This window comes from Populus nigra, chromosome 1 (assembly GCF_951802175.1).
Source record: "Populus nigra chromosome 1, ddPopNigr1.1, whole genome shotgun sequence".
NCBI classification, from domain to species: Eukaryota; Viridiplantae; Streptophyta; class Magnoliopsida; order Malpighiales; family Salicaceae; genus Populus; species Populus nigra.
In genome coordinates this window covers 34,892,880-34,914,135 of record NC_084852.1, presented here as the reverse complement: position 1 = coordinate 34,914,135, position 21,256 = coordinate 34,892,880, and the positions used below count along the sequence as shown (strand labels likewise).

At 36.6% G+C, this 21,256-nt stretch overlaps 2 protein-coding genes and 1 pseudogene across 3 annotated transcripts; 1 reads left to right on the top strand and 2 right to left on the bottom strand.

Annotated features, from left to right (window-relative positions):
* LOC133690307 (uncharacterized) lies at positions 1–5,415 on the top strand (annotated as a pseudogene).
* Positions 5,416–6,001: 586 nt separating this feature from the next.
* Positions 6,002–10,201, bottom strand: LOC133700358 (uncharacterized). 2 transcript variants are annotated; one of them, XM_062123861.1, is made up of 9 exons: positions 9,679–10,201; positions 9,370–9,484; positions 8,264–8,300; positions 8,031–8,112; positions 7,807–7,911; positions 7,269–7,419; positions 7,015–7,097; positions 6,474–6,567; positions 6,002–6,386 (listed from the first exon to the last, which is right to left on the bottom strand). In XM_062123861.1, exons 1-9 carry the CDS (start codon positions 9,710–9,712, stop codon positions 6,299–6,301), a joined length of 789 nt encoding a protein of 262 aa, XP_061979845.1. In that variant the 5' UTR covers positions 9,713–10,201; the 3' UTR covers positions 6,002–6,298. The 2 variants fall into 2 exon arrangements, with proteins under 2 accessions (XP_061979845.1, XP_061979854.1); XM_062123870.1 differs by having other exon boundaries at positions 8,031–8,100; positions 9,679–10,189.
* Positions 10,202–16,984: 6,783 nt separating this feature from the next.
* On the bottom strand, positions 16,985–20,780 carry LOC133677479 (cytochrome c oxidase subunit 5b-1, mitochondrial-like). Its single transcript, XM_062099571.1, has 6 exons — positions 20,436–20,780; positions 19,984–20,069; positions 19,586–19,636; positions 17,987–18,053; positions 17,774–17,853; positions 16,985–17,320 (listed from the first exon to the last, which is right to left on the bottom strand). The coding sequence occupies exons 1-6, from the start codon at positions 20,590–20,592 to the stop codon at positions 17,255–17,257; spliced, it is 507 nt and encodes a 168-aa protein (XP_061955555.1). The 5' UTR covers positions 20,593–20,780; the 3' UTR covers positions 16,985–17,254.
* Positions 20,781–21,256: the final 476 nt, after the last annotated feature.

The window sequence follows — 21,256 nt, the reverse complement described above, 5'->3', positions numbered from 1 at the left end:
GTGTCATTGTTATGATTCTTTAGTGAAGATTATAGGTACCCGTACCCCCTTATGTTCTCCTCCCATAACTGCTTGGTTAGAGTTTTCTAATTTGGAAACAGTCTGAATTGTGTGATTTCTTCTGTTTAATTTCTCTGTTTTTCTTTTTTCAATTGTAGGTATTTCGTTTTAATTACCTTAGTAATCACTCTCCCATAAGATCTGTTAGTGTAGATCTGCAGCAACACAATAGTTTCCTATTAAGGTTCGAGATTTATTGATGTTATAATATTCTACCGTTTTCGTTTTGTTTATGATGTCCGTGTTGCAGTGAATTTATCATTTTTTTTCAATGAAAAATACACCATTGATTTCTGTTATTGAAGATTTTAATCTGTATGTTGTCAGCGAGATGCCAGGTTCAGATGTTTATAGACAAAGTGATATTCAACCGAAACCTCAGTTGATGCCTTGCTTTCAAAAGGAAGTTCAATCGTACAGTTCTTCAGGATGCATTGACGAACATCTGGCTGATCCTTTCAAGGAGGACAGTATTATGAACTCTTCAATGAGTAGCCTTACAAGCCACAAAGAAACCACCACTAAAGCTGATGATACTAATGCTGGCAATGGAAAGGCTACAGTGTTGATGTCAGACCAAACTGGAGAGGAAATCCCTTCTGTTTCAATGAATTTTTTTGATGCCACTGCACGAGAGAAAGAAACTGAGAGGTTCGGAGAGTTCCTGCAGTGTTTGCCTGGAAATGTTGATGATCATGTCGAGTCTGATATATTTGGGGGCACATTTTTTGGAGAACAGCACCATGAACTATTTTCACCTCAGGTGAATAAATTGATTTGGGTTCATTATGTGCATGTTAATTTAACAAGAATTTCAGTATGAAATTTCAGTTGGTTTCCCGTTGTTGTACCTTCCTCAGAATATTGAGCTGCAGGCTGCAGGTGATCAACATGATAAACTTGGTGCTAGTTTTCAGATATTTCCTGAATTTTTGCAGAGAGATGAGGCATATAAATATTCTAAAGAGAGTTTAGGATCGCTATCAAAAGAATCTGTTAAGGTAAAAACTGATTTCCTGTTTCTTATACATCATCGTATAATACAAAACTTGTGTAGTTTATTTCATGTTCAAATTTATAGCCTTTTATAGTGCAGGAGATATTGCTGCTTTTTTCTTCTCGCTTTGTTCAACCTAGTTATATTCTTTTATGCAATGTTGACCTTTTGGATTTAAGTTCTTCATCTGTTTTATCGAAATTTAAAATTATTTGGTGTGAAGTGGAGATCGACGTACGTGCTGTCAGCAAGATAATATGATTGCACTGGATACTTTTAATTTCTGTTAGGAAATCCTTTTCTATTTATAGTATTTGAAGCTGTGCCCCGTGATGCGTTCTTTGATACGGACAATATCATTCAAGTGTCTTGTTCAAGTGCGTCAGTGTCGTTGCAGGCTTCCGTCCTGCTTAGGGTTTCCCTAAATTTTCTTTAGCAGAAAAAGTTTCTGAGTCCTGGTTGAGACTCAACTGAATCTTATTTGACTACAAAGGTGCAACTTATTAAATTTAAATATCAAAGATGGTGTCATATTCTTCTACTTCATAACACTTGGTTCAACGATCGTCCTTTATCCTGGGAAAAGACAGTAGGACCTACTAGAAAAGGCGATGCATAATTGGAGCACACACTTTGTTGCAATCAAGAGGGTTTTCAAGCTTAAGCTTCAATGGCTCTTGAGTTATTATGCACCAATCAAGATTTTGGTGCTTTATGTATTGTGTGTTAACGGAAAAATGTAACATGAAGAGTTTACTTAGATGCCAAGAAATTTGTGCACAATTTAATAAAACATGTAATTTAATTTATACTCCCATTCTTATTCTTATTTTTATTTTATTATCCTTGATGAATTGTGAGTTTGAAGAGATTTGTGAAGTTTCTCTTGCAAAAACAATAACTTACCATTTAATATTTTATTTAAGGTATTGCCAAGAGTAATTCATATCCAATTTCTTCGAGAGTTAATTACGGCAGTGCAATGTTATATTCAATACAGGAGGCTGATCAGCGCCATCGTGGCATACGTAGACATTTGCATTTCGGGGCTGCAATGTCCTGCAAACATGCGGGTAATGGGACTCATGAGACAGCCAATTTATGCTTACCAGCCCGTCAGACAGACTTTGAGAGTTTGGTTCCACCTCATGTTGAAACAAGAGGAATCTCTGGCATTTGGCAGGCCGGAAGTTGTTCCCAGACTGCAACATTGTGGTCCTCTTTCTCCCCATCTGCATGTGAATCTGTTAGATCAGCTCAAAATTATGGAAACCGTGCTGTATCAGCTTGTATTCCCTCGGGCGGAGATTTGCATTTAAATAGCTTTGTCAGATCTGAGTCCGTGGGCTCAGAATTTAGTACAAGTAAGAAATTGGGAAGTAATCTACACCAACAAGAGGAGAAGTTAATGTCTGATAGGGACCATTATTTATGCAAGGAAATAGACGGTATCCCAGTCTTATCTTTTCTTGGGGAAATTTATTCTCACTTGGGATATGAACAGCAGGAGAGTCAAGCTGCTGCGGGAGCAGGTTCTTCCAGTTATCAATCTAGTAGTATTATGCAACCTCCATGTGATTCTCTGCATTTGATACCATATGAGCAGCAGGCATCTCTGTGCAAGGGGACAATGCCTTCTTCAGAATATGCTGACATAAACCAAATGAGCCCTGAGAGGAATAGGTGGAATACCTGAATGTTTTTTATTCAAACATTCCGAATCTCAGTTATACCCTTTCAAGTTGCTTACGTTTTGTATTTGTTGGTGATGTTAATTAGGAAGAAGGCAAAATACACCATCAAGAGTGAGGGTTGTAGACGTTGCAACTGTAAGAAATCAAGATGCTTGAAACTGTAAGTGAACAGTAGCTACGAGTGGAGAAAATTTTAGATTTTGTTTTGTTACTTGCTTTATTTTATTAAAAGAAAAAAGAGCATCGACATGCTTTTGTGGCTCACACTTGTTCGGTAATTACAAATGGTGCGTTACAGGAGTGGCAGGTGATATCTTTAATGCCCTTAAAATGAAAAACAATGGAAGTTTTATGAATTTTCTAGTTCTATGAATTGCTTACGCTTTCAGAAGTTGGGGATGACTTCCACCTTTCATAATGGTCCACAGTCCCTTAATTTTCCATGTATAAAAGAAAACGAACTAGTTCATCTAAGCTTGCGAACTACCTCAGGTCTCATTGAAAAATAGAAAATCAATAATCCCTGCTATTTTCCACTGTCTCACCTACAATTTTTGTTATTGGGCAGTTATTGCGAGTGCTTCGCTGCTGGAATTTATTGTCTAGATACTTGTTCATGTGTAAATTGCATTAACAAGCCTGAATATGAGGACACAGTTCTCGATATGCGACAACAAACTGAAGCCCGTAATCCTCTTGCTTTTGCTCCAAAAGTTGTCAATAATGCCACCAACTCTCCAGCAAATATGATGGTAATCTCATTTTTCAAGTTGCTCATCTTGTTTCTTTGCCTCAATTTTTTATTTGAGGTGAAAATGATATACAGGAAGAAGGAAAATGGATGAAAACATCCTCATCCAGGCACAAGAAAGGGTGCAACTGCAAGAAGTCAAAGTGTTCTAAAAAATATTGTGAATGTTTTCAGGTTTGTATCAACATTCCTGGCAGTATTTCTGCAAAAGAGTTTCTAAAAAAGTACTGTTCTTTCTCATTTCTAGTTTGGATGAAATTGATTACACATAGCATTTCGACATTGATGTTATGATTATTTTGTTCAATTAGGATGGCATATTTAAACTGGAAATTACATGACATATTCAATCTTTAAGCTGTTCTTATTTTGTAAACATTCTCTGTATTCTAAGGGTGGAGTTGGATGCTGTAATGGATGCCGATGTGAAGGATGTTACAATCCTTATGGAAACAAAACAGGTGACACTTTACTCTATTGATTAGCCATTTTCAGTTAGTTTGATCATATGCTGAATCCATATTCAAACATTGGCTTCGGAAAACAAAGAAAAGAACCAATCTCCTACCATCAGAAATGGAACTTGTTGAACTAATAATACTTCCATTTTCTTTTCTCACGAGCAATTAGGGTATGCGACTTCAAACTTTAATGGGATGCAAGAGTACTGTAGCGATATTAGCAAATTGTAGCCTCGTGTCAATTTCAAGATTGATTTATTAAAACTTTCTTGGTATTCACTTTTAAAATGCACGTTGGTACTGCTTCATTTCTTGTGATAATGGCATATTTTGATACCTCTGAGCTTTTTCAAGCATACAAGTTCGGTGAGAACAATGTTGCAATTATCAAATGCCTTTCCTCGAATGCTTTCTCGAGATATGTACGGTCATTTTTACATCATCCTTACCTTAATACTTTCAGACTTGTACTCGGAACTGTCTGAAAGTTTAGAGCGGGAACAACTTCTCTCATTGGCAACATCATTAAAGCCTGAAATATCAATCAGTAGTCGTATGCCTTTGATCCCATGAATTGTACGACCACTGAAGCTTTAGGCATCTTTAAGATTTTTATATTTTGTAGACTCAAATCGATGGCAATTGTGGAGGTTGTTGAAGTTTGCTGTTTCCTGATGTAAATCCTCATTTGGATTTCGGATTTTTTTTGGAATTCGATCTAGGACAAATACTTTGGATTAAACTATGAATATTTCGATCGCCCCTTTTCTAAAGTCACTATCAAATTGATTTCTACATGATGATGAAATTGCAGAAACAAGTAACAGAAGAGCTGAAAGATGGAATAATCCATCTCGGGAGCAGCTGGATACTTTGGAGAGTCATAATGATTGCATCAAAGCTGAGAGACCTAATCAATTCTCATCAACATGGGAAGAACTTGCTGATATAGGCCATCTGACTCCACCATCACATTGTCTCTTAGGTGCAGTGGCCTCTTCAGGTTCTCTCAACATAAGGGACTGTTCAAAACAATTTCTAGGTCAATCGCAACAAGAAAGCAGCGTCCTCTCACCATCTGGCTACCTTAATTGGCACCATTCACCTAGTAGTCTTCCTCCAAAATTATATGGATGTGAGGCTCTGCCTGAGCTCAGTTCTGACAGCTTTTTCTGTAACATGATGGAGGATGCTACGCCTGAGACACTCAAGAACACCTGTACCCCCAGTACAGAGGGAGTGAAATCTTGCTCACCTAATCAGAAATGGGTGTCTCCTCCAAAAATTCGTTCACATGAGTTAAGATCAAGCTCGTCACAGGGGTTGAGAAGTGGATGCAAATTCATTCTGCAGGATTTGCCTTCTTTCCCTCCCCTTACTCCATATAGTAAGTCACAGGCTGCAATCCATGAAAATGATGGCGATCATAAAGCTAGCACTGGCTACCAATGACTGGAATATGCTAAGTGTGGAATGTGATAACTTTGTTATTTGGATTTCCATTGCAACATGTCTGCAAAATATGGGTTTTTTCTTACTCAAAGCTGAAGCGAGTTGAGTACTGTCCTCCAGGATATATTCCAAATTAACTGCTCACAAGCTCAACCATTTTGTCCAAGAAATCTTGGAAGCATAATTTTCTCAATAGTGCTAAACTTTAACCCTTTTCTTCACCTTTGTTTGGTTAGATAACATTACAGCTTACCAGTTGCTACTTAAATTTACAACTTCAAGCAATTTTTAAATTCTCGTTGATCACTCTGTGATCATCTGCTTATATTACTCTTTCAGGTACTATTATGGGATTATATTTTATTTTTTCTGAACGAGTACTCTTGTAGGTTAATAATCTCTTTTTGTGCATGTGCATATACATGAATGCAACACTTTTCTCCTTTCTCCTATTTCTATTTTTGGGATACAGTGAATCCAAGATCAAAGATCTTGTCTTCCTTCTATCCAAGTTGTGGTATGGAAACTTGAATGGATAACTGAAAACTCAAACAGTCATGCTTTCACCAGAGAGAGGAAACCATGGTAGGCAAAACTCACTAGACTGAATATTAGATTAACCAAAACAAAATGCTGAGCAAGCAGAAGTGATTAGACCCATCACTGCTAAATTATACAATCAAAATGAAAACATGCAAGATTTATTTTTAAGGTCAGGCAAGAAAGCAAAAGGGAATTAGGAAGGTTATATTATCTATACCATATTCTCCATAACCTGTTCTATTACTACCTACTTATAAAAATCTAGTCATCCTCTTCCCGTTATTGTTTTCCCTGTTCTTTCTCCTATAAGCTCCAACCCGAAGCCGATTCTGTTCTGCAACTAAGAGCGGGAGCCCTCAAGCCCCAGCCTGGCTGTGAGCCAATTGCGAACCTCATCCATTTCTTTGGGGACCGTGTAATGACCAAGCCTGCAGCCAAATTAAGCCCTCAAAAATTGCTTCAAGTTACATTCACCAGTAAAAGTTAATTCCTGCTTTTAGAAGAAATTTTTTTACCCCTCATAAGATTTGAAAATCAGGTTTCGGAATCCTGCTGTATTCAAGCTGTGAGCAGATTTCTCTCCGTAGTTATAGGGGACTACATCATCACCTGAAAAAGGTATGTTACTGTCGCATTAATTGCATATTCAATTGGAAAGGAAAACATGTATATCCTATAGTGACAGCGATGGAAATAGTTGGTTGATCAAGGTGAAGAGTTAGGTCGATTTCAAGGCATTTTCACTGCTATGATGGGTTGTAGACAAAGCTACTAATTCCCTATATTTCTATAGACATGCTGAGTAATAACATTGTAGATTTGAGCAGATCAGTTGCACAGGGCCGTATAAAATCGTGATAGCGATGAAAAACGCCTCAAAGGGGGTAAGTAAGTTCTTATGAAACTCCTGTCACCAGAGCAAAGCCAGCTATTCAATTCAGCTTCATAAACTGTCCAGATTGTTGAAGTGCCACCACCATTTATATTATGCTAGATTGATATCTTAGTTAAAAAAAAATGAAGCATTTTAGAGACATCAAAAACTGGAGTGCGTACTTGTTCCATGGCAAAGAAAAATGGGCAACGATGCAGCACGCCTCGCAGCCTCGTGTGACCCTTCGACTTTGCTCCTTAAGCTCCTGTATGACAAAAGGCTCTCTTAACTAGAAATATGGGAAGATTTCGCAAACAAGTACTGAGCTCTATAGATGCTCTCCTTAGATAACAGGAGGATCCACCGATCCCTCATCCATGTAATAGCTGGAGGATAAAAGGGTTTATTCGAGAAGGAAAGCTCAGCATGGTCATACCTTGAACCTGGAAGCCAGCCACTTAGTCCAACAACTGCTCTGAGGTTGATAGGATACGCATTACCGTTACCATATTGTCCCAAGGCTGCACAAGTTGCAGAATAAATGGCTGTTGCAGCACCCATACTGAAGCCTCCAATAGCAACTTTCACTGTCACAAAAGGTGTTGCAAGAATGAAGTTGCCAATATTTGAATCAGATAATATGGACAGAGGTTATGCATTAAACTGATACTAGATGACTTAATTAGTAGAACATATCTGATAACTGCGACTTGGAGAACTGCACTGAGAAGTTCAACCTAGCGGACGACATATCAAAGGTGCATAATCCAGTGTTACAGTTTGGAGTAAATTGGTACAGGCTAGAAAGCATTGCTTTCATATAGTTCAGATGGACTTGAACTTCTACTTTTTGTTAAAATCAGTTGCCCTTGTAAGCAGTGTAATAAGCACACGGTACTTTATAAAATCTTACAACAGGATAAATTTGCATGAGATTAGGTAGATTTTCACAGAAAATAAAGCCTCGAAAATACCATCAGCTGGCTCAGTAGACAGTAAATTTGCTATATGTGCTGCTGAAGCATCTAAACCCTCCCAGTCATCTGGGCTATCTTCTGAAATTTCTCCAACGTCGGACCCTGTACAAATTTCATAAGTATAATAGGTGAATGGATTCCGTCATGAAATATTTGAAGATGGAAGTGTAGTGCGTGATGGTGATTAAATTAAAAAGAAAAAACAAGGCGATCATTCTTACATGCAGTGCAAGGAAATCCACCCAGCAGTGCCACAGGACGAGTAGGAGCAGTTGGGCAAATCCATTTAATCTGCATCATGAGCTTCACTCAAAGCATAAGATACTTATGGAGGGGTAAGACTAACAGTTCATCCACAAGGTGATAAATAAAGCACACAAAAAAAAGAAATATAAATTTATTCAGAGTGCACAAGATTAGGAAGCAAAAAAAAAATACAAAATGAATTCCTTACATTTGGAAGAGGGAGATTTTCCAGTAGCTGGGACCAGCTGCAACCAAACAGAGAATAAAATGAGAAACATGTTTGGTTTTAAGATATAAATTATTAATAAACATCTGCAGTATATTTTCTAAGTATGATCACAGCATTTGAGAAAAAGCAGCAGTGGAAGACATAAATGCACGAATATCTTTATCTTCGAAGTTTTCGACAGTGAAAGAACAAAGCAAATTCAACATGGGGCATGGATTTGTGTTCATTGGCCATCCCATAGGATTCAGAGATCAAAGATGATCTCTAGAAACAATCTATTGCTTAAGTGCATATGAATATCCTTCAAGAAATGTCTGCTTATCATTGTTGGGTTGCATGCCAGAATTAAGCGAAGTGGTGGTCACCTATTCATGAATATGGCATCTACAAGTTATCCAATTAAAGCCTACCCAAATTAAGCACAGTATCAAACAAGACAAAAACAGGAAAGGACGAATAATTTGATCAACATTATTTCACGGCGCTGCTGCTCTCCCCATGGAATTTATTCTAATGAGAATCTCAGTGAAGGGAGATTAACATTGAAAATATGTGACATCGTACGGAACCCTCCAATAAAGAACATGCCTCTGTGTTAACGTTTGTGAACTCCTTTATCTTATCCTTGTCCTTGATCAAACCAAAAGGTCCACCATATTCCAACACAGAATTTGTATGTAATACAAAAGGAGGAAAAGATAAAAAAGCATAAATCATTGTCGGCAAGTTATGGAATAACCAAGGCATGTTTACAATTAATCATTGAGTTCCCACTACCCCAGTTGGACTGTTTATCACATGAACTGCACAGAAAAATAGTGATCAATAGCTTGCTGATTAGTGATATGCTACCGACATGATGATGTTTGAGTCTGAAAACACTTAATTCCATGATGGACTTGAATATAAAGAATATGTTGTCTGCAACTTTTACAAATCTAAGGAAAAAGTTTCTTCTATGCTTCTTTGGGGGAGGAGAGTTTCGGAATCTGAAACTTGGTTTTGAATGGGTAGAGAGCACTATGTCAATGCCATGAAAGAAAAAAAAAAAAAAAAAAAGGGAAAATAACAGCTACAATTAATACCTTGAACCATTGTCACCAAGACCATGTAACCAAACTATAGTGGCCTGGTGTTTTCCTTTGGGCCTCACCACATAAGTCCTCCCAAATTCAAAGTTCCTTCTAGCAGGTCTACTACCTGAATATTGAAGCGATGAAGTCACTTCTCCGTTCTCATATACCATGAGGTTGAAAGAACAGAATAAAAAGGAAAACATAAATCTTGCACATGAAACCAAGAAGATCAACATTCATTTAACATTGCATTGATGGAACAAAACTATATTCAAATTGAAATGAAAACAGGCAATCAAGATATGGAAGGAAACAAACCAGAACCCATAGAAAAGTGTTGTTGGTAGCTCATTTTTGAGGATGGGACCAAACACCTTAGTGCACCTCCTATATGTTAATAAATGACAAGAAGAGGAGCTACTGCAATGAAGAAAACCTAGAAAGACAATGTGTATTTATAGTGTGGAAAAGGAATAAGACAAGTGAATATGCATATCTTTCACTAGTAAGATTTTTATGTGTAGTGTGTACACTAGCTACAAATTAGAAACTGAAAAGGGGAGAGGCAAGGCATCCAGGAAAAGGAGAGGGCGAAAAAGACAAGGAAAGAGAAAAAAAAAGAAAAAAAAAAGGAAGAAATCTTTTTAAGAGCAGAGAGAATCAAGGCAGAGAGGAGCACAATCATCCATTTCTGAGCCGCCCAGCTAGGAGAGAGGGAAGGCTCTGCGATTTTGCAACATAGAGAGGAATCTAATGCTTGGGGGAAGTGGCTAAAAAGAAATCCAAACAATTAATAACAACAAGAAGAAGAGCAACAATCAACAACAGCTTTCAAGAATATTACTGAAAACAAGAAAGAATAAACCCAAGTCAGCTTTACGAAATATATTTTCTCAATCATTTGTTTATGCATTTCTGATGATCGACAGATTCCCATTAACCACAAACTTAAAGAGATGTTTCAAGTGTCCGATTTATCGATGACAGACAAACAAAGTGTGATATTCATGGACTAGTATTGCCCAGCAACAGAAGTAAATAATGATGAGAAGTTGGATTTTCTTTATATTTACATGAATGTACTGTATACAGGTGCACAGAACATAATGATATGTCTGCCAGAATATGTGTGTGAATTTTCATATTAACAACCTGCATTTTTCAAAAGAAAGAGACAAATGAAAAAGCATGTCGACTTTTTTCTCTCCTTCCAATCCTCTTTCTTGCTTTTCTGTTTCCCACCATGATAGTTTTTGGTAGCTCAAGTCCCACCAATAAAATTTTTGTTTGTTTATGCTAATGTCATGGGGGGGAAACATGAGCACAGTTCTTTTCTTTCTTTCTTTCTTTCTTTCTCTGTAAGAGGCTGTCTTGTAAGCTATTTCCCGAGATTTCTTCAAAAAAGAATCTCAAGTGCTAATTTGTAAGCGTTCATGTGTGTGTATGTGCTAGCGCGCATGCGGATGATGCTCTGATGGTCAAACATAATGCACCTTCCCTTTTGCAGAATGCACTATGGATTCATGGTAAGGTTTTCAGGAGGGATTTTTGAGTGTTTTGCTAGGAAGAACTTTCTCTAACTCACTGTGAACTTTTTCCTAGTGCTGGAGTACTTTAGATTGTTATTATAAATGTCCATCCCGAGGCATGCTTTTACAAAATCGCAAAGCATTCGAGGACCTACTCCAATTTCATCTCATTCCATTCTGGTTGAAAGTTCTATACACTCACACAATTCCTTTGTTAAATGATAAGATCAGGAATCTCTAAAATGGGTGTCACTTCAATCAACACCACTAGACATCACAAAGAGTTCTTCAGCTCCTTTTTAACTCCCCTAAATAAAATTCCCTTTGCACCTACCACATGTTCCATCACAAATTGAGATCCAAATGCCAGGATTGGAATATGATTTGCTCTATGTGATTGGCTACTAAGTTTGTAAGCCAGGGCCAGCTGTAGCATATATCCTAGCTAGCCTCAGCTAGATAAGTAGTCTTGACGTGCAGACCCACCATCAAATGTTTCACACTTTGAGTAGATCACAGAGTGAAATGCCGAAGGGTCTTGCCCTTTCATCATAAGATGTCACTTCGTAGGTCACCTAGAAGACGCAGCAGCCTTAACACAGGAAACAATGGTGGAAGAACTTTTCTGCTTTCTATACAGATGACATCCATTTACAGTTGTTCCCAACCCATGTTTCTTTTCTCCTTCTTAAAACCAGGAATTCTTAGCTATGAACTTCAAACTTGAGGCAACACACACACACACACAGAGTCCCACTCGCTTTATAGCTTTAGCTATGGTGATATATAATTAGTCCCAAGGAGTATTCTTTTTTAGGGTTCCATGAACATTTCAAAAGCACTTGCTCTTATTCAACTAGTTGACTAAACTCATCCTCCAAAGAATCAGGCCGACATGGCATGCCGTAATTCGTTATTGCAGTAAATGCCGCACCCATCAAAAGCTCTTAAGCTCAATGTCAACGCTCGAATAGGGCAATTTCCCTCGTTTGTGGAGGAAAAAGAAAATAAATAAGGGCAACTTTCTTGCTTGTCAACACCTAAATTCCATGCCCCAAGTTCAGTAGGGAAAGAATCAGTCTCAATTACGTCAATGGTTATTTTAATTTGTGGGTTTGCATATTAAACCGCAGACGATATATGTGCTGTTGTCAGGAGATTAAAATAGATGAATAAAGCACTCAGGTTAGCAAATTTTCATGAGGGTTGGAATATTCTGATAAATTACATGAAGGAGAAGACAGGATTCTCAGGGATATAAAACTAAGGCAACCTATTTTATATAGAAAGAAGGCTTTAGTTGTTATTCCTAAGCTGGCTTCCAAATGTATTAAAGCTAGCTCTACAAATAGGAGACAACAAGGTTCCAATCTTCAACAATGTGAATAAAGTGCAAAGGCATAATATTTTCTAGGTAAGAAGCTGGTGATCACTTACTGACGAGACATTTGTGAACCATACCATTTTAGCTTAGGTTTCCCTATGATCTACATTTTAATTGTAGATCGATAAACTAATTAGTGAATGTAAATTAAAGTAGCAAATGTAGCGATAAAAAATTTGATGGGACATGCATTAGATAGATTAGAAAATATATTCAGGGCGTTTGTTGAAATGAAAAAAAAAAGAGAATGGTATAGTATACAAATATTAAAAGATTTGAGGTGGAAACTTTGTATATACAAGTAGTGTACTGCCTTAAATCTTCTTCTTCTTTTCATTCACATTATTTTTTCATTAAGTTCTTTTACTTTCCATTTAACAATTAATTATAGTTTGGTTTTGTAAAATTATTGCTCAGTCAATTATAAAATAGTGTTTGAAATCATTAAAAAAAAGGCAATGCAAGATTGAAGAAATTAAAAAAATAATAATAATACAACATTAAAAAAAAAAAAACACAGTTCATTGTAAGTTGTAATAGTTACCCACAATACTTTTTTCTTTAATTTTTTTGTCACTTGAATTTTTTTATTCTTAATTTAATCCTTTTATGTTAAGTAGACTTGAGATTGAGTTTAATGTTTTGTTTTGGTTAGCTTTATATGGGGCTCTTGTAATGTTAAAAATAAATTTCGATGTTGAGTTAAAGCTTGGTTTGGCAAAATAAAATTTAATTTTATTGATTCAAACCAATTAAAACTTTAAAGACCTAATTTTAAATTGAAACACATATTCAATCTCTTTTTTTTCTAAGAAATGACATCTTTATCTAAGTTTACCGACTCAATTTTTTTGTTGAAATCAATAAATTTATTATCATTTATTAGCACATATAATTTTCTATTTATTTTATTAAACGCACTTATAAACTTTTCAGTTTGCAGTTAAATGTCTTTTAATGGTATGAGCCTATACTTAGAAACCTAAAGAGGGTGAGCCTATACTTAAAAAATTTATAAGTGGCTGGAAAAACCCAAAGAGGGTGAGCTCTTAGAAAATTTCTAAAGAGTTGGGGGACCTTAGAAAGGGTGAAGCTCATTCTTAGAAAATTTTATATGTTAAGAAGGACTCATGGAGAGTAAAGCATATACTTAGAAAAATATTAAATAGCTTGGGGAAAACTATTGACGATAAGGCTATACTTATAAAATATTCTAAGAGGCTAAGAGGAACCCGAGAAAGGTGAGTCTATATTTAGAAAATTTCTAAGAGACTGAAATGAGCTCATGAAGGGTGGAGCTTGTACTTAGAAATTTTCTAAGTGGCCGGGGAGAACTCATTGAGGGTGAGCCTATTCTTGAAAATTTTCTAAAAGGTTAAGGGGAACCCGAAGAGGGTGAGCCAACTTAGAAAATTTCTATGAAGAAGAGTGAGCCTATACTTAAAAAAAAATAATTTAAGAGGCTGGGGGAAACTCGATGAAGGTAAGCCTATACTTAGAAAAATTATAAGTGGCTAGGGGAACCAAGAAGGGTGAGTCTATACTTTGAAAAAATTATAAGAGGTTGAGGGGAATCCATGAAGGGTGGAGCCTGTACTTAAAAAATTTCTAAGTGGCTGAAAGGAACCTAAGAAGGGTGAGCTTATACTGAAAAAATTTTCTAAGAGACTGACGGGAACTCATGGAGGGTGTAGTCTATATTTGAAAATTTATAAGTAGCTAGGGAGAACCCATGAAGGGTGAGTCTCTACTTATAAAATTTTTAAGTGGCTAAGGGAAACCCGAGAAGGGTGAGCATGTACTTTAAAATTTTAAGTGGCTTGGGAGAACTCAAGAAAAGTGAGCTTATACTTAGAAAATTTTCTAAGAGGCCGATGGGAACCCGTGGAGGGTGGAGCCTATACTTAAAAAATTTCTAAATAATTGAAGAAATCTAAAGAGGGTGAGCCTATACTTAGAAAATTTCTAAGTGGTTGGAGGAAATTCATGGAGGGTGAGTTTATACTTAGAAAATTTCTAAGAGGTTAGAAGGAACACATTGAGGGTGATACAATTGCACTACGGAGACCAAGTTCATCCCTTGAAGAGTGGTGCTATTAAACTAAGGAGACAAAGTTCATCCATTGAAAAATGATGTTATTTCACTAGGGAGACCAAGTTCATCCATTAAAGAGTGATGTTATTATATAAGGAAACCTTATACCTATCTCTTGAAGAGTTGTGCTATTGCATTAGATAGAACACATACTCATCTCTTAGAGAGTGGTGTTATTGCTAATGAAGACCTCATACGTATTCCTTAAAGAATAGTGTTATTGCACTAGGAAAACTACGTACTCATCCCTTGGAGAGTAGTGAGTGAGAGGAAGGCTTATGGCCTAGCAAGAGTAAGGAAGGATATATACTTATAGCACATAATGTTACCTTTTATGTATCATCAGAGCCCTCAAATCCTGGTGACATCTTTTGGTGTGTATAAACTATTATAAAAATTGTTTGTGGGCATAACCTTAGGGAATAACCATGAAGTGTAGCCACGTGTTTAATCGTAGACATAGTCATGGGCGTCATTGCAGGTGTAGTCGTATATAGCCACTGACATAGCCACGTGGGGTGTGGCCTAGGCATAAATGTTGGCATGTCATTGGCGTGGCTGTAAACATAGTCATTAGCATAGCTACCATTGCGTTGGGGTTTCATCAACTATGGAAAGAGCTTTTAAGAAACAAGAATGAACTGACTTTTTGTTCAGTTTCCCACAAACAAGTGTCAATGATGATATACCAAAAAATCCAATTAGCTTAAGAGTAAGGCTTATATGTTGGATAATTGATTAATCTCTTAGTTTTAACAATCTAATTTATTCTTCTAGCCAAAGTGATTGGTAGGTAATGCCTGGTGTCTAGAAAGTCAAGGTGGCTAGTAGCTACAAAAAAGTTTTTTTTTATAGAAGTGGGGACTCTAAAATGTTTAGATATCTTTTTAGAAAGAAAAAATGCAATGATATTTTAAAGAGATAAACTCTGAAAATATGTATGCTAAAAATATTCAGAATGAAGAGATTATAAACCTGAAGCTTGAAAGATTCATAGGTATTTATAACTCATGAGCCATATCTTTTTGTGTAGAGAAGAGGTTGGAGTGTTATTTTGCCCTGATAACATTAATGAGGGATAAATATGTCTTCTACAAATATTAATGCGATAGAACTATGGTAAGTCCTTGAAGATTTTTTATACACCTGGGGATGTATGAAGAGTAAGATTTAAAATGTAATTGAGCTCGTGAGGATTGAGCTCTTCTCCTAGGCTGAGCTCGTAGTGTCGGGCTATTTTTTAGGTTGAGCCTATAAGAACTAGGCTCTTCACCTAGGCTAAGTTCATGGGTTGTTGGGTCCAGACATATTGCTTAAGATCAATTTAGAGTTTTTTAGTTCTTTAAAGTTTTTTAGACCCGATAAATTTAGTTATATTGCTCCAGCTAGAAGATAAAAGCTGAGAATTATAAAGTATGTGCTTATACTGTTATGTAAAATTATCCCTTTGAATTAATTTAAATACAGCATGGAACATTTTCTTTCGTTATCAGTACTGACCCCGTGGATTTGTAACGAAGGAAACTTCATAAATTTCAAAATAAAGGTCATTTAAAAAAATATATTTTTAATAATTCAAAAATTAAAAATATATTTCTGAACTGAATTTTAGTTAGATTGCTTTATTTGTCAATACATGATATTTGAATCTATTGTTCAAGAAAAAAACTTTAGGAATACACATTGTGAAGAATAAATACATCATGATCATTCTTTATTTTTTCAATGATGATTTTCATTCTTCATTACAATATTAATATTAAATCTCTTCTGAAACCATCTTAAAAACTCATCTCTATATTTGTATTCAAGAAGAATTTACAAGATTAAATCAAGGACTCACTTTTACCTTGACATGGTAGATTTAATAAATAAATAAATTCTTTCGAAATTGATTCTGAAATTCGAATTCAAAACATGAGCGAGATAAGAAATATCTTGCTATCATTTGGGATTATCTAGTCGTTTAATTGATAAAACTTATTTAGCATTATCCAAAGAAATCAAACACCAAATCACCCACAGACTAACCCGAATCTCTTTATCATACTTTCAAAAAAGAAACGTCAACCTTTTATCCAAATAGGAATAAATTCATTGTAGGCTACTCGAAGTCTCGAACACATACATCAACAACAATTCATTTTTACAGTTGTTTCTAAAAAGTTAGATTTTTTCTTTTAAAATTAATTTATTTTTATATATTTTGGTGTTAATATTAAAAAAAATAAAAAAATATTATTTTAATAATTTGTTATTAATAAACTGATGGGTTTCCATTTTCCGGTTTTCCTTGCATACAATACATTGATGCAACGATGACGTGGTCTCACGCACCGCTCTCTCTTGTGACAGACTCGCATAAATGATAAAACAGCAAGAAAGACCAGAGGTGAGATTTGAAGGTCATGGCCTCCTCTTAAATATCAGAATCCAAGTTTTGATTGATAAAATTCATTCGCTATTCGTGATACATCATTCCGAATTTTGCAATGGCACACGCCAATAATAACATTGAATACTGTACTGGTGATGGAGCAAGAAGGGCACCATGTCACAGAACTCCAAAGATTCTATGGCTCCCTTGAAACTCCATCATGAAGTTCCATGAAAAACTGGAAAGAATGTATGCCATGGATTATTTTGCAATGCATTAAAAGGGCGTAACAAAATCCCGAGATCCAGTAATTGACCTGTCTGTGTCTACATAACCACAAATGAGATTCCATTCCAATTGTTGCCAAAGCAACTGCCACAACAATAAAGGACCAATCAAAAACAAACAAGACATTATGAAGCTTTTGAACTTCGAAGCTGCATTGTATACTGGGAATTGTCTCATCATCTTCTCAAATTTTATTCCAACAGCAAAATTGAAAGCTGCAATTAGTGATGATGATCATCGTCGTCACCATGTCCATCGGGCGGTCCTCCAGGGCCCACAACTTCCAGCTGTCAAACATCAACAACATGATAAGGAAATTTCAGCACTACTCAAAGCAACTTGTTGTTATAGAAGTGCAACCAAAGACAATTCAGTTAAAAAAAGACACTTGGTCTATTTGTATGGAATTCCATGTATCTGGACCGAAAGATAATTATTTGGTTACGCATTCTGTTACTTGAGTTACCCTACGTCATGAATGGTATGATAGACAGCACATTGTGATCCAAAAATCAAATCCAAACAAAGTCCATAGACATCACTTTGTAATTGAACACTCAACACTGAATAAAAACTGCAAAGCCTTCGATGCTCAACCACAGGTGCATGTTCACATGCATACAAAACTAGATCTAAGGACCAGATTTATACATACATATTGACATTCAAGTTAAGCTTGGTACACTTCAGAGAAGGCCCTACTAATTGCTAAGTAATTTTAATTTAACTCTTCTACTTACCACAAAGTTCTGTGTGCACACCGGGCATTCATGAGGCTTGCCTTTCTCCAGCCAAAACCACACAACATCATGCTCATCCTCTGCAACTCAAAAACGAGAAAATTATGTGAACTTCATTTGTTCAATGTACTGCAATAAATTACCTTTGCTTTCAGTGAAGATGCACTAATCAGCCCAAACAAAAATGGAGATATAAGAGTGATAGAAGCCAACCTCCTTCACCTCCAGGGCATCCAACTATTCTCTTGTCATAGTAGGACTTGATAACAGCAGGCTTTTCCTACAAGGGAAATATATAAAGTCAAGATCATCACAGTTCTGAGCCATGAAAACAGAGGGTATAATACAGACACAAAGAGATAACAACTTGTCAGCAATGAATGGTTGACAATTCAAAAGGGCCCATATTATAGGCAGTGATCCATACATAAAATCTACATTAAAAAAGGACCTGCAAGCATTTACAATGGTAGAAAATCGGAAGGGCACCTATTTGAGGTTTGCTATTATTGAACTACCAGCAGATTCAAATGGCAGTTTAGCAGAGTTGTGCTTGCAAATAAAATCATAACAGCAAAAGACACATCCATCTGAAAGAATCTAATATAAATAAACATAATGTATACAAACAGACCTCATATGTAAAATTAGTGAAGAAAAATGTGATGCCACTTCTCTACAAATATATGTGTATGCACACGCGCACAGTGCAGGTTGGACCAAAATATGGCCCTAATGAGAACTGAACCAACCCAGGCTAACATGAGCCATTAGATTCTGCTTGTTAACCTTCCAAGAATGGGAATGAATGTGAATAAAGGTTATTAAATTAAACCCACTCATTCAGTGATTAACTCTGAGTAAAACTAAAAAAAATGGAATCAGAAAAGTCCTTCTAGATATATAACCATGGGATGTGGATTTCAGATACAAGGAATAGGAATGATCTTGAAACTTTTACCATAGCTACCCTGATCAGCACCTCCACTATCAATGCCATCATCTCTACCACCAAACCACCTACTGCCCCAAAACAACACCCCTGCCACCTTCATTGCTGCCAGCACAGCCACCACCACCAATAACAATTAATTAACTATTGTCGTAGAATCTTTTTCTCATCTCAGATCTGTATAACATAGTAACCGTCTTTCGTTCCCATTGGATTCATTGGTTTTTCTCGTTCTCATTCTGATTTTTTTCTTTTTCATTATTGATTACTAACCATGTTCTTAAGTACATGATGAATTTTGTTTAAATAATACTGTACAATTTAAAAAACAACTTTTAGAGCAATACAAAGGTCAAGCGACTCAGCCCTTGGCACAATCCCAGAGACCTCAACACAGGAGCCATGTTAATGATCAAGTTTAGACAGGGATCCATTTAATCTTTACTTTAACCAAAATCACGGTCAAAACCACTCATTGTGTCGACCAACTTTCACAAGAAACCTTACACAATCACAATGACATTCAACCATGTAATGAAACACAACAGTGAGAAAACAAAAACCAAGCAACCCGAAGTTTACTTCTTCCTCATGCCAAGTTTGCATCCTAATCAAGAAAATGCTGTCACCATCATGACTGTGTTTTCATTTTTTTTCAAAACAACATATGGTAAGGCATGAACCATTTTTGTCACACAAACACAAAGCATTACAACCAATGAGAACACAGCTCATAGCACAAATGAACAGCGGTCAATAATAATATATAAAAGCACACATAGAGAATGACCTGATCTATTAAAAACACAATACTAAACCAGAATCAACATTGTTGAAGTTGCAAAGTGCAAAGCACTAACCTTTGTGCCAAAAGGGCCATCGGGATAGTCTATATCAAGAAGTTTCTTTCCCTGAATAGAAAAAACAATTGAAATCAGAATGATCTCTTACCCACTATATAATTAAACCCAAGAGATAAAGTAGACCTTGGTTGATGACTACTGGAATTAAAAAAATGCAATGCATTATCATCATAAATTATCATAATTAGGTCCAAACAAAACAAAGTTTGAACAAGTGCATGTGACACTGCACTCAGTTCCATTTACCTTCCCATTTCATGCAAATCAAAATGACTAACCAAAAATCAGAGAACGCAAAAGTTCATTTCTCTTGCTTTATTAACATGATTGAAAACACAATTCCCTTTTCCTTTCCTCATTTTCCAGGAGTGGGGGGGGGGGGGGGGGGGGATCACCTCAAGCTCGGCTTCTAGCTCCTCCCGCTCATGTCCAGTGGCAATAGGCATTACATCCTCAACTCTCTTCTTCACGGCACCATCCACTACAAAGCAGTTCTTCATAATTTATTATTTGATTTCAATTTCCACAAGCGCATTCGCACACCATAAATGACGCAGATAATATAAATTATTCAGCGTTAAACAGCAGAATCATTTATCGGAAATCTATTTCAACTCAATCCAATAGCGGGCATAGATATTAAATTAAAAATTTAAAATAATTCATAGATTTAAAATAAATCTCATCTCCCTAGCACATACCTAAATAAAATAAAAAATCAAATACTACCCTCAAAAACCACAATCACAAGGGAATAGTGTTGTTGTAATTGTGTGTAGGTGAAGATCTGAGAGGAGATTATAATAGACTAGGCTACAGTCGAGAGAGAGAGAGAGAGTTAGATGACCTGAATCGGCGCTAAAATAGCGATTGAAGAGAGAAGTGGAGGGAGATGGATTGATGATTGATCGATTGAGGAGAAGGGATTGAGTGGATCGGGCGGAGGTGGTGGTGGTGGTGGTGACTAGGGTTCTGAGGTGTGAAGAGGCCAGTCTTCTCCACATTGTTTCTTGTGTATGTGTTCTCGTTTTGATGTGAGGTCACGCCCTGTTCGTAATACCACGTCTTCTCTTTCTGCTGCTGCTATTTATTTATTTTATTTTTTTTTATCAGTAAGAAAGAAAGAAAGAAAGAAAATGGAGGAACGGAATGAAATGAAATGGGGGTGGCGATGGGGTTCCCGTATGGGAACCGAGGCAGGCGTGTGTGAGCACTGTGGATTCCCTTTGCACGTGACACACTTTCCCCACGTGCGTAACTTGGTTTTTCCCTTCCTTCTTTTTTTTCTCCCACTTTTTTTTTAAAAAAAAAAAAAGAAGCTAAAACGGGTAGCGTCAACCCACAGTTCCTCAAACGTTTTATCCGAACGGCGCAGGGTCTCTTCAACTTGGCATAGCCTTGGGATTTGTTTAGTCATCATGTGAGATGTTGCTCCGCTGGCTTGGTTCGGAATTTGGTTTAGCTTCATTTGGGTTTGGATGGTCGAGTGTTGCAGGCTTGGCGTAATATTTGTTCTGCTTCGCGCGCCTGGTTGAGTGGCTGGAGCATTTGCTTTCATTTTGTGGCAAGAGGGTGTCGCTTGGCTACGTTGGCTTGGGATGTGACTCTGGAATTTCAACGGGGTGGCTTGCTTTAGTCTTTGACCATGCGATATGGCTGGGTTTTCTT